Here is a 13,409-nt window from a genome sequence, read left to right on the forward strand (position 1 = left end):
AAAAAACATAAACAAAACACATGCACCGAAGTAGCAAACCCTTTACTTCTCACACTTAGACTATTGGATAGGCTAAGTGTTATGAATGGGGTTTGCTCACATTAAATACACATATAATACTACCTATACAACAAACGTAACAAAAAAAAAGAAATAAAAGAAAACTAAAAGTTAAAAAGAAAACTAACTGGTCAGTTTGGGGGAAGGGGGTCGATCAGACATTCCTCCTACTCCTCCTTGGCGTAGGGGTCTGTGCAGATGGATCCTTTGGTTCCTCTTCAGTGGATTCCGGTTGGTTGTCTTCTGCCTCCTCTGGTTCATCACATTCTTCTTCCTCAGGTTCGGTGGGTTCATCGTTCTGGCCTCCATGGCCACTTGTTCCAGCTCCTGTGCTTTCCTTTCCTCTCGCTAATTCCTTCAGTATGCTCTCCATCAGAGTTGCCAGCCTTGCCATCTCTGCCCGTGATTGCCTCAGCCTTTGCGCTTGTTCATTTTGCCCAGCTTGCCCCTCCTAGCCCTGTTGTGCCCTTCCACCAGGGGCTTCTCCCATCGGGTAGAACTGAGGGACTCCTTCTCGGTAGTATACCACGTTTGTGCGGACGAAGAAGGGTATATCGAACAGTCCAGGAGCGTCGACCATGTACATCGGAGATAGGTCGTTTGCCTCTGTTATGATGATGTTGTTGCGCACAAAGGCTCCTAGTATGTTGCAGAGGGACAAGTTCCTAGCTGGGTGGGTAGCTATCAGGTGGCATTGGTAGGCTGTCCAAAATCCCAAATGCAGCCTCCTTCCGCGATTAGCGTACCACACCATGTACAATTCAGTCATAGACGTTCTGGCAGCTGAATTACTTTGTCCCAGTAAGTTGTAGCCTAAGTAGAGTTGCACCAGTCTGAGCATGGAATTGTTGAAGTGGGTGGATCTGGATGTGGTGGAGGCGAACTGACCAGCATCGGGGTGGGTTAGCTCCTCCCAGGCTTCCTGAGGCTCAAAGTCTACGTGCCTCCTCGGTACCCCCCTTTCTCGGCTTCTCCATTCTGGTCCTATAGCCTCCTCCAGGCTACACATCCCCAATCTCACAGTCCACTCGATTAGACTCATGGATAGCTCTCCACCAAATATTCTGAAGGAAATTGACACCTCGTCTAGGTCCGTCGTAACTCGGAACCTAAACGTGGTGAAGAATTCCTTGGCTAATCTTACTGATATTTTCGGGTCCCTATTCTCTAACAGCCACTCAAAACCCAATGCTTCCATACTGGCCAGGAAAGAATCACGTACAGATAACTCATCCAGAGAGGGTATGTGGAGTACCTTTCCGCATTTGACTTGCTTGCTGCTATCTTCCTTGTCGTCAAATACGTCTTGAAGCTTTTTGGTGTTGTAGTGCTTCATGTCCTCCATAAGCTCATCAGTGAGCTCTACCCTCCACCGTCGGTACACAATCCTCTCTACCGGAGGGTAGACTAGTTCTTCGTGGTTGTTGGGGAGCTGCTGCTCATGGTACTCTTCCCCTTCTAGAGAGATATCGCTCTCTGAGTTTGAGTCCTCGCTGGAAGTGTAGTCGTTGTCACTCAACCTCCTTCTTTCTTCCGTCTCTCTGATCACTATGCCGGTGTTGGCTGTGCGCTGTCTCTTGACGACTTGCTTCTTCTTAACTGGGGCTTTCCCCTTTCTCTTTCTTTCTTGGATGTACTTGTCTTCGATTTCCATTGCCTTTGCTTCTTCATCGGCTTGTGTTGAAGCGTCCTCCTGGATAGTAGGCTCGGTCACCATGCGGGTACTAGTATCACTTCCTATCGCCTCCTCCCGACCTACTGACTCTGATGCGAAGTCTAGACCCTCAGCCACCTTGTCAGCATCTTCCTTCTGGTCAGTCGGCGTTGATGAAACTGTCCATGTTGCCATTCGGGTGTCCTTCTGGCTAGTTTTCGAGGGCTCCTCCCCAGGTTTTGTAGGAGTAGTCTTCTCGTCTTCGCTAGAGACCTCCACTGCATCTGCTGCTGTGTTTGCTCCTGCCTTGTTGGACTTCCACTTTCCTAAGCATCTCTGTGACACTTTTTGGGGTTTCTGCCTTTCTACCTTGGGGTCGTTCTTTAACACTAGCATCCTCTTTACTGGCTTTGGTTTAGACACTATTGAGGCTTCCTCTAGTTGTTTTTTGGTCTCTTCTTCTGTTTCCTTCGTTTCCATTGACTGGTATGTCTCTGGTTCCTGCCTCTCCTTTTCAATTTTTTCAGCTTCCTCGGTTTGTCCTTCCCTCATTTCCTCCACTGACTGGTGGACTACCCCCTCTGACTCATCTGCTTCCATGGTTGTTTCCCCTCTTCCTACTGCCTGGGATGCGAGGTCCAGTATCCTTCAGGGTTTACCACTATCCTATCTCCACCTCCTTAAACCGATTGGAACTCATCATCCGTCATTAACCCTTGCCTCTTGGCCATTTCGTTCAGATCTATCTCCTCCCTCTCTGCTTCTTCGGCTCTGGTTTCAGTGGCCGTTATCTCCTCTGCTTCATCCTTCTCGCCCTCGCTTACCCTTCCTTCGCTCTCCCTTTCCTCTGTTTCTCCCCAGTTGGGATCTTGATAGGCGGAAAGTGGGCTAACATCGAGTGACTCTGTTTGTTGGTGTTTGGGAGAAAGGTTAGAGGGTTCTGACTGTGCAGTTATTGTTGGGGAGGTCTTTTTGGATGTCGGGTTTGAGGTTTTTGGGATGGTGATGGGTGGGTTTACTGTGGTCGCAGTTGGGGTAGGGTTTGGTGTCGCCGGCATCCCTCCGGTCAGACTAAATCCGGCCAGGGTCGCTGTCCAATCTTTGTTCGGGTCTTGTTTCCTTAGATACGCCGCTAGTGCGTCTAAGGGAACCATCGCCGGAATTTGTGGCGTCGGCATTGGCTGCGATCGTTGTGGACTCGGCGGCTGCGATTCGGCTGTCGCTCGGACTTCTGGGGGGTTGTCGCCGGTGGTAGATGTCGGGTTGCTGGTTGCTTTTCTCTTCGCCATGGTCTGTGTCAGTGGTGGTTCTCTTTTTCAGTTAGTGGTTCACAGTGGTTTTCGGATTGGGGTGGTAGTTTTCGGAGTGGGGTGGTGGTTGTGGGTGAGAGAATGCAGGTAAGGGTTTGTAGAGTGAAGGGGAGTAGGCGGTGGAGTATTTTATAGTGGGGTGGGCAGTTGAGGGTTTTGACCGGTTGCAGGCGGTTACCAGTTGCGACGCTTCGGGTGGGAGGCGGTTGAGCGTTCTCGCAGCTGATTGGACGACTCCTGTCACGTCTGTTGGGGTTTGTATACTAAAAGATGCTTCGAGCGTACATGCCTTTGTACAGTCAGCTTGTGCATGTATACGAGAAACGCCACGTCCACTTGTTTACCTATCTATGAGAATAAATAATATAATATAATGGTTTATTATTGAAATATGATAAACAAGTCTAACGCTTTTTACTAAGAAGGTCAAGTAGGGAAATTCGATGAATCTCCTCATGAGTTTTCCAGTAAGGGACTTGGCCAGATCTAGTAAGAAGAAAAACATATTCACAACCTAGATAGGCTTTGGCTACCTATTGATACGGTTGCGGTGTTTGTGATAATTCTCTCTTACCTAAGACGAGATTAGTAACACCGGTATGGTAAAGCACTGAAATGATCTAATATGAAATGTATTCTTTATTGCTATCTACTATAAGAATATATTTCAGAAAGTTTAGTATTTTCTAGTCTATGATATTAATATCAATATTGTTTATTCAATCAAACGTCACTTTGACTTATCAATGTGAGAGTTTGTACGTAACTCAAGTTCATGATATCTTGGGTGGTAACAATTGAATAACATGAAGGTATTGGAATATTATTTCATAGAATTCGCGTGCCCAGTGTGGTATGATTAAATCCCTAAGGGGTGATCCCCAAGAGGTGTTTGAAAAAGGAATTTATCACTCAGAAAACTGCGCAGTTGGAATTTATTCCACGAATAATAAATAAAGTTTCAAACTAGAAAAATTCTTTGGAGAATTAATTTAATTCTAGTCACATAGCAGACAAAAGAATTAAATTGACGGATCAAGATAATCTTAAAAAATATTATAAAATAAAATGGACCCAAGTATTGTAATTTGGTGATTTAAGTGGGAGTGCAATATTATTCTTTAGTGGAGCAAAATAATATTCCATTGATAATGTATTAAATCATGGGTCATTTGATTTAATTAGTTAATTATCTAATGGGTGAGCCCAACACTTAAGTCATTCCATGGATCCCCTTACTAGCCCATTAAGTCCACTATAAATATTGAAGGGATGTGGAAACCCTAGCACACAATTCAAGACAACACTAAACCCTAACCCTAGCCGCCAAAATCGGCGCCTCTCTCTCTATCCCTCTTGGTCTCGAATTTCGTGCCTAGCACGTGGGAGAATTAGGGTTTTGATTATTGTTCTTAATCTATCCTAATTCATAGGATTAGATCTAGACAATTTCGTGTTTGTATTGGGTTTTCCTAGATCTATTCAAAAGTTATTTATTGATTATCTAAGATCCGCCCACACGGATGGATGATCAAGGACAAGGGATGTCACGACCACAACTCCCTAGTGCTAGTGAGCGTAGCTATTTCGCGACTAAAAATTCTCAATAATCAAGGGACAACAATAAAAGGATGAAATCACTTAAATCAATAGTATCAAAGGCATATGGGTTCATAGTCAAAACGTGTTCAGAGTATCAAGACTAAGTTCATAGCTTTCTAGCACTTAATTCTAGATTTGCAGCGGAAGAGTCCAAGACAAAATAGCACGTATGAAGACATGCTACTTTGGGTTACCTAACTACTTATTTAAAAGTCTTGTCCCAACACCTTCGCCTCCTCGTACACGTTCAACCTGCACATTTGAAAATAACATGCAGGGCTGAGTATTTGATATACTCAGTGGGCACATTGCCAAAAATGGTTTTATCTTTAATTGTCAATGCCAGAGTTGAGTGATCACGGGGTTTTACTTAAAAAGACCCGAGTCACTAAAATACTTTTCCTTTAGTAAAGATTTGATTGCGCAATCACATAACATAGATATACCATATCTGAAACTGATGTGAACCGGGAATGTGGCCACATTCCACGACGGTCACTGGACCGGCCAACCCCTTTTGTTAGCTCACGGTCCCCTTATGTGTACACTAGTCCGAGTAGGGTTTGCGGCCCTACTGGGACCCGAATTCGATTTAACTTGATTTGGCATAGCCAAGCAGATAGGTAATCATAAAACAAAACATGGCATGACAACATACTTGAGCAAAGATTCACATTTTCATACTGAAATCACATTTTGAAAGAAATGCCCACCTCAAAAGCTAAAGCTCTTTCCGTAATTTCCTTAACTTGGCCTTAGATGACGTTCGTAGACGCCCCTTTAGGAAATAGCATAATATTTAATTAGACTTTGATAAATCAATTAAGCTTAAACGTGGATGCATCCTAAGTGCGTGATCATTTTATTCCTTTTCCTTAATTCATAAAAAAGAGTCCCTGAGTACTAAAATAGACTCGAGGTCTTTTCATCATTTCGCACCATAAATTACTCGAGCGCTAATACTAAAGTCTGGGAATTAAATTTATCATCGTGAAAAAAATTTAGCGGACCATTACTTAACCTCAATTATTTGATTTAGCAACATAGGTGGGCTCATGATTTAATTAGGCTAGAGCAAACTCCCATTTTATTTTAATTATTAGCCCAACTCCTTAGATTATTTAAAGAATTGGTCCATTAATTAACAAAACCTTAGCCCATGCATTTAATTTATAGAGGCCCAAAAGAAGAAAAGGAGAGGCCCAAATGAAAGAGGCCCAATTTCTTCCTCCCTCAAAACTATCGGCCTCTCTCTCTCAAAACACAAAATCCCCAAAATCAAAATCAAAAACCCCAATTCCTAATCCTTGCTTTGGAGAGGAACGACGGCGCATCTCCCCCCCCTTCGTCGCCGGCTCCAGCTCTGGATCGACGGCGCGCCTGTGTCGCCGTTATCGCGCGGCGAGCTCCGCCGTCGCCGCTGCTCCAACTCTCTCTCTCCTTCTTCCCTTCTAATCTCTCCCTCCTTCGGCTGCTACGCCGCGCCTCTGAAATTCCCCTCTCCGCTCATCCTTTGCTCGTTCTCGGCGATTCAGCGCCGTCGCCGACGTCTCCGGCTGAGGTAGACGCGGCTTGGCCCGCCTTGAAGACCAGCCCGCCGTCGCCTCATCTTTATTAGCGGAGTCGCCGACAGGAAGGAGGCATCGCCTCTCTTTCTCCCTGCCTCCGGCGTTCTCCTGGCTCCCTCCGGCGAATTCTCTACCGCCGTCATCGCAGCTCGCCGTCCGGCAGCTCTCCCATCACTCCTTGCTCCAAAGCTAAGTTTTTTTCCTCTCATTTATTTCCTTGTAACAATACTATGTTTCAAAGATGAAGTCTTAGTGTATCTTACTGTGTGATGTTGAAACCATCTTGGGTAGTAATTTAATTGGGGAAAACTTTGATATCAAAACTTGTACATGAGGCCTACTGTGTTGGTTTGTATTCTTACTCAAAGTATGGGTTCTATCAGTCGATATTGCTAAGTTCACATTGGATTTTTGAGCACCTATAGTTCTAAGTTCTTGATTATCTATGATTGGCTATCATGATGCATTGGTGAGGGTGGGCTATGGAATACCTCTCCTTTGCGATTCTCGTTTTACGGCTGCTTCTCCGTGTTGCCGCTGCCCCTCCTCGCCTTCTTGCTCCTCCCGATTCCTTGCTGCACTCCTTGATTGTGAGTGAATTTGTGGTTTCTGGGGAGGGAGTCAGGGGCGGTTTATGGTGGTTTATATAGGCGAAGTGTGGTGTACTCGTGAGGCCTTAAATGGCTGTCAAAGCTCTTTGTTTTCATGCTGCAGATGGCACCTTTAGTTTACTTCCTTTGTCTCTTTCTTGAAACATAAGTACTACCTTCATTAGGTTACTTTGTTTGATGTGCAGGGGAAGCAGGTGGCTGTTCGGTTTGGGCTGATTTGGCGCAGCTGGAGGGACACGTTTTGGGCTAGCTGATCAGCAAGGTATCGGTCAAAGGATAGGTTGCCACTCCAAAAGAGGCAAGTCTCAAATTCTTGGCAGCAATGAGAGGTAAATTCTAAATGTTTTATCTCAGTTGTCCCTTCATTCATTTATTACTTAGTACACAGGTTTGCAGCCTTGTACTCCTAAGTTTTAAGAATTTTTGTTTTCACATACAGCTCTCGGTTTGGTGCATTGGCTGTGTAGGAGTGTACCTCCCATTTTGGGATCATTTAGACCTCCTTTGGTAAAGAAAGGATGCCTCCTTCCTTGTTTGGTTTGATGTTGGGAAAAGTAATCTAAAATATTTATTAGTTTTGTAGGTTCTTGCAGGTTTAATGGCAGATAAAGGAAAAGGGTTTTTTTAAAAAAAAATTGGGGATGTGGCCTGGGATCGAGACGAGGCAGTCGGGCTGGCTGCACGGGCCTTCGGGCTGCCCTCTAAGTCTTTGGGCCGAAAGAAATCTCGTGTTCGAGAGTCGAGGCCCAACTCTTTGTATATTTGTATTCTTAAATTCTTTTTTTTTTTTTTGTCAACACATGTGTAAATCATTTTTATTTCTTGACGTTTATTGTATTTCACACGTATATACGAAAATCTGTTTTAGTTTGATCGACACTCTTCAAATTAGCAACCAAGCAAGACCATCGACTAATATTTCTGATTTGAAAACAACAAACATTTCTCTAGGTTGACATTAGTCTTAAAGAAAAGGTAACAAAGAGCGGGTATTACATTCTACCCACCTTAGCAAAAATTTCGTCCCGAAATTTTGCTTATGTTACTCAAACAGCTCTGGGTACCTTTCCTTCATCTTGTCTTCAAATTCCCACGTAGCTTCCTCGTGACCATGGTGTTTCCATAAAACTTTCACCGTTACAATAGATTTGTTCCTCAGTTCCTTGACCTTCCTATCCAATATTTCCTCTGGCTTCTCTTCATAGCTTAAGTCTGGTTCCAAAACCATTTCCTCTTGGTGGACTATGTGTTTCGGGTCGAACACGTATTTCCTCAATTGTGATACGTGAAAGACATTGTGTACATTCCCGAAACTCGGTGGGAGTGCCAATCCGTACGCCACAGGACCCACTTCTTCTAGAATCTCGTAGGGTCCGATGAAACGTGGCCTTAGCTTGCCCTTGACGCCGAATCTCGTAATCCCTTTAGACGGAGATACTTTCAGAAAAACTTTGTCTCCCGCCTTGAACTGCAGATTGGTTCGGCGAGCATCCGCGTAAGACTTCTGCCTATCTTGAGCTTCCTTGATTCTCTCACGGATCTGACGGACAATCTCTATCATTTCCTTTACAGAATCCGGTCCGAGTATCTTTCTCTCTCCGACTTCATTCCTGTAAAGCGGTGGTCTACATTTCTTTCCATACAATGCTTCATTTGGGGCCATGTTTATAGATGCTGACAACTGTTGTTGTAAGCAAACTCTATAAATGGTAGTACTAGCTCCAAGTTTCCTCCACGGTTGAGCACTACGGCTCTCAGCATATCTTCCAAGGTCTGGATTGTCCTCTCAGACTGCCCATCAGTCTGTGGATGGAATGCCGTACTGAATTCAATCTGGTGCCTAGCTCTTGCTGCAGGCTTATCCAAATCTAGAAGTAAATTTCGTATCACGGTCTGATGTGATCGTCACCGGTATTCCATGTAATCGTATGATCTCTTGCACGTAGATTTGAGCTAACTTGTTCGATTCGTAAGTAATACGAACTGGTACGAAGTGCGCGCTTTTGGTGAGGCGATCTATAATCACCCAAATAACAATCCTGTCACGAAGTGCGCGCTTTTGGTGAGGCGATCTATAATCACCCAAATAACAATCCTGTCACGAAGTGCGCGCTTTTGTGACCTTGGCAACCCTGTCATGAAGTCCATAGCAATGTGTTCCCATTCCCACTCGGGGATTTCTAGGGGTTGCAATTTCCCATAGGGTCGTTGATGTAGAGCCTTCACTTGTTGACATGCTAGGCACCTTTCTACAAACGACGCTATGCTCCTCTTCATGCCATCCCACCGAAACTGCTTCTTCATATCTTGATACATTTTCGTACTTCCTGGGTGGGCAGTATAGGGTGTTTCATGCGCTTCGCTCATGATCTCATTTCTGAGAACCTCGTCATCGGGTACACATAATCTCCCTTCAAAAGTGAGGGCGTCATCCGCTTCTTCATGATAACTCACCTCTTTTCCCGACCTCACTTTAAGACGAACTTTCTCTAATGCTTCATCACTCCTTTGAGCCTCAACAATTATGGCCCTTAAGTCTGGTTCAATCACTAAAGGGGCGATCCTACCTTCCACCGTCTCTGGTGCTCTTACTACCTCCAGCCGCATCTTAGCAAATTCCCGTATGAGCTCCTCATTCTGTGTGAGGAAGGTGGCCACTTGGGGCATAGTCTTCCTGCTCAAGGCATCTGCCACTACATTGGCCTTGCCTGGGTGGTAATTTATACCACAGTCATAATCCTTGACTAATTCGAGCCATCTGCGTTGTCGCATGTTTAAATCCTTCTGCTCGAAGAAGTACTTAAGGCCCTTGTGGTCCGTGAAGATCTCACATCGAACTCCGTAGAGGTGATGTCTCCAAATCTTTAAGGCATGTACCACTGCTGCTAGTTCAAGGTCATGAGTGGGGTAATTTAGCTCATGTGGCCTGAGTTGGCGTGACGCGTACGCAATCACCTTGCCATTCTGCATCAGTACGCATCCAAGTCCAATCTTTGATGCATCGGTGTACGCTACATAGCCTGCTCCTGGTGCTGGCACGGCTAGGACTGGTGCGGTGGTCAACTTTTCTTTTAATAGTTGGAAGCTTGCTTCGCACTCCGGCGTCCAATTGACCTTAGCTCCTTTCTTGAGCTGTTGAGTCAGTGGTCTGGCTATTTTAGAAAATCCTTCAATAAACCTTCGATAATATCCAGCCAAACCTAAGAACTTCGAATCTCATTAGGCGTTGTTGGTGACTGCCAACGTTGTACTGTTTCCACCTTTGCAGGGTCCACTCGGGTCCTTTCTGCCGTTACTATGTGTCCAAGGAAGTTCACCTTGTTAAGCCAGAACTCACATTTTCCAAACTTAGCATAGAGTTTCTCGGCTCTCAACGTCTCTAAGGTGGTTCTCAGACGTTTCTCGTGTTCCTTCTCGTTCTTCGAATAGACTAGTACATCATCTATAAGGACTAGGACGAACTTGTCCAAGTATGGATGGAACACGCGGTTCATTAAGTCCATGAACACTGCCAGGGCATTTGTAAGTCCAAAAGGCATTACAGTGAATTCGTAATGGCCGCATCTAGTGCGGAACGCCGTCTTGGGTACATCATCATGTCGGACTTTCAGTTGGTAATAGCCTGATCTCAAGTCCATCTTCGAGAATACACCCGCCCCTCGAAGTTGGTCAAAAGGTCATCAATCCTTGGTAGAGGATACTTGTTCTTGAGCGTCAGCTTGTTCAACTCTCGGTAGTCGATACACATTCTCAGTGTTCCGTCCTTCTTCTTCACGAAGAGCACTGGTGCGCCCCATGGTGACACACTGGGTCGGATGAAACCGAGGTCTAGTAATTCCTGTAGCTGTATCTTGAGTTCTTCTAACTCTTTAGGCGCCATTCTGTATGGTGCCTTCGATACCGAGGCCGATCCTGGTTCGAGATCGATTGTGAATTCTAATTGCCTGTCTGGCGGCAATCCTGGTAGTGCGTCCGAAAAGACATCTGGGAATTCTCGTACCACTTCTACATCCTCAATCTTACGGTCCTCTTTCTCTTCTCCATTCAGATAAACGAGGTATGCAGAGCATCCTTTCCTTATCATAGTGGCCGCTTGTAGCGCAGAATCTATGGACTTTCGTCGCCTCACGGATATTCCGTGAAAGATTGTGGGTTCTTTCCCTGGGTATTGCACAGAGATCTGCCTTTCCTTACAAAGAATGGTAGCGTAGTTCTCGGCTAACCAATCCATTCCCAATATGATGTCGACGTTCCACATCAACGTTACATGTAAATTGTGAGCCACTAACTTAAGGTTTCCCATAGTGAATTCTACGTTCGAGCAAGTTCGTGAGGTATCTTTAAGGCCTCCTATGGGTGAGAACACCCTCATCTTATGTTCGATTTCATCAGTAGGCAATTCTAAAGTATCCACGCAAGGTGCTGACATGAAAGAATGACAATAGGTATGTTGAGGAGAGTTCCCATACTTGCTAAATTGTCTTGCTCTTGGTTCCCTGCTCAATCTTAGGCTGTTTCTGCCTCGGTGCAGTAACTATAGTCTGAGTGGGAAACCTCTGGCGTAGCTGCCGCTGGTGATATGGTGATTAGGACTGTCTTTCTTCTTGGCTCAGCTTGAAGTGCCCGCAACTACGGACGCTGCCCTTAATAGTCCTGCCTCCCTCCTGTCCTAGTATTCTTGTACAGCATTCCCTGGAGAAATGTCCGCTTCTGCCACAATTAAGGCACCTATGTGTCCTAACTATGCACTTTCCACGGTGGTTTCTTGACCACTTAGCGCGGGGATGGGCCTTAGGTCGGTACTCAACCTTCTTATTGAGATCGGCTTCTCTACCGCCATTCTGCGATGGTTTTGGGGCAAGTTGTTGCTTCTTATTCTCATTTGAAGTACGTTTTCGTTTTCCCGATCGTTCCTTCATTCGTTGGTTTTATTGCGCCATATCTCAGATGATTTTCCTCTTGTCGAAGACATCCGTTCATTAAAACGTAATCTATGAGAGTGTTCATATTTTCACTAGATTTCGTTACCTAACGATGATCTTGATCTCCATTTCCTCGTGGCTCTCCTAGTTCACTTTGTTATTTGTGCCCCAAACGATTAATCACTTAGATAAATAAGTCTTGCACAACGAAAAGTCATTAGGTCTGTACGTATATAAGATTCCTTTACATTTCTCTTTTTGTGGCCTACATTCTATGTATATAGCGTAACGATCCATCCCATAGCAGCTCGTGACCGGCGGCACACAAGTGCGAAAAGTCCAAACAACTATGCCCTTCGTGATTGCCTTGTACTAAGAACTCGATGATTAATCAAACAGTCTTAACTTGGATAGGTACTGATGTCACCTAGAAGAAGCATGACTGCAAATTTCTTTTATTGAAAGGACTATAGAATATCCAAAGGGATAAGAATAACATCTCTTGCTCGACTGTTGTGAATTTTCGACCTCAAATCGTGACAATTGATTTTGAAGGCAAGTACTAAGTTCAATTGAACTTATCGTATCCATTCAAAGAACTTCAAGGTTCAAATGGTTTCAAATACTTAAACCCATCGAATTTGTGAATTCAATTCTTATGGGAACTTGAAAGAACATGAGGTAGGTCATGAGAATAAGATGATACTGTATGAACTCTCAATTTCCATAGTAGGCTTGTCAAATAAGATGGTTAAATTGTCCGTTCAAATTGACTAGATCCGGACATCAAGGATGATGATTTCAACATGTCAAGATCTCAGATGATTAGTCGCAAGAGGGTTTAGAAATGTAAACAATTGCCATTGATTAACGTTGATCATGGTTCACCAACATTATAATGTGGAAATCATGGAAATACATCAATGGATTCACAGGTAGCGACCAAAGTGAAAGAAATATTTTTGGAAAAGTCAACTACCATCAAGGAAAATGCAATACATTAGCCTTAACTTAGTGTTTCAGAAAGAAATCTTGAGCTAGAAATAATGCATGTAGTGGAACTGGACAAGAAAAATTCACTCATATAAGAACGAAATAGTCACAATATGGTTGCCAAATAAGGAGGTGAACAAAAGTTCCACTTATTGTGCCATTCTCTGAGAAGAAATGTCTGAAAAAATCAGCAACTTAAGGGTGAAGTTATACCGTGAGAGTTAAAGAATCTGGGATATTGATTTTATCAATGGTGGGTCATACGGGGGACAACAAACAACAAAGATGCTTGAGAACATATAAGTCTTTCGAATTTAAGATTTGAAAGTAAGTCACCATTTTCGTAAAAAAAAAATAAATAAATAAAATGATAGTGACTTATTACTTGCAAAAACGTGAGTCAATCAAAAGTCTTAAAAAGACGGCAGGACACCCTTGTTCAGGATGTTCAAAATGAGATTATTCTGGAGGGCATGGCCGTAAGCAACTTTAGAGTCGAAGGTTTATGACCGGAGCTTATGAAGTCAACACCTTACATTTTCTGAACAATGAGCTCAACTACTATAGCCAACAAATTGAAAGAGAGTCACAACTTTCGTAGGAGAAAAAAAAAATGAGGCATTAGTTGCATAAATCCAAGTCAATCTAAGGTCTAAAGTAGACGAGGGCATTTTCATTAAGGAGGTTCA

At 44.0% G+C, this 13,409-nt stretch overlaps 1 protein-coding gene and 1 long non-coding RNA gene across 2 annotated transcripts; one reads left to right on the forward strand and one right to left on the reverse strand.

Annotated features, from left to right (window-relative positions):
* Positions 1-511: 511 nt before the first annotated feature.
* Positions 512-3,003, reverse strand: LOC148934356 (uncharacterized). The gene is made up of 3 exons (XM_089062282.1): positions 2,539-3,003; positions 2,084-2,338; positions 512-1,753 (listed from the first exon to the last, which is right to left on the reverse strand). Exons 1-3 carry the CDS (start codon positions 3,001-3,003, stop codon positions 512-514), a joined length of 1,962 nt encoding a protein of 653 aa, XP_088918408.1.
* Positions 3,004-5,880: 2,877 nt separating this feature from the next.
* On the forward strand, positions 5,881-7,645 carry LOC148934357 (uncharacterized). The gene is made up of 3 exons (XR_016134362.1): positions 5,881-7,134; positions 7,245-7,312; positions 7,389-7,645. It is a non-coding gene; the product is annotated as an uncharacterized LOC148934357 (long non-coding RNA).
* Positions 7,646-13,409: the final 5,764 nt, after the last annotated feature.

Source organism: Salvia hispanica, chromosome 1 (assembly GCF_029641045.1).
Source record: "Salvia hispanica isolate PSC_SH4W2 chromosome 1, Shi_PSC_v1, whole genome shotgun sequence".
Classification (NCBI taxonomy): Eukaryota; Viridiplantae; Streptophyta; class Magnoliopsida; order Lamiales; family Lamiaceae; genus Salvia; species Salvia hispanica.

Coding starts and splice junctions, on each gene's coding strand:
- LOC148934356 (XM_089062282.1), bottom strand. CDS start 3,003: ATGGCGAAGAGAAAAGCAACCAGCAACCCGACATCTACCACCGGCGAC. Junction 2,339..2,538: donor AAAGGGAGAGCGAAGGAAGG/GTAAGCGAGGGC, acceptor CTCGCATCCCAG/GCAGTAGGAAGAGGGGAAAC. Junction 1,754..2,083: donor TGTTAAAGAACGACCCCAAG/GTAGAAAGGCAG, acceptor CCTACTATCCAG/GAGGACGCTTCAACACAAGC.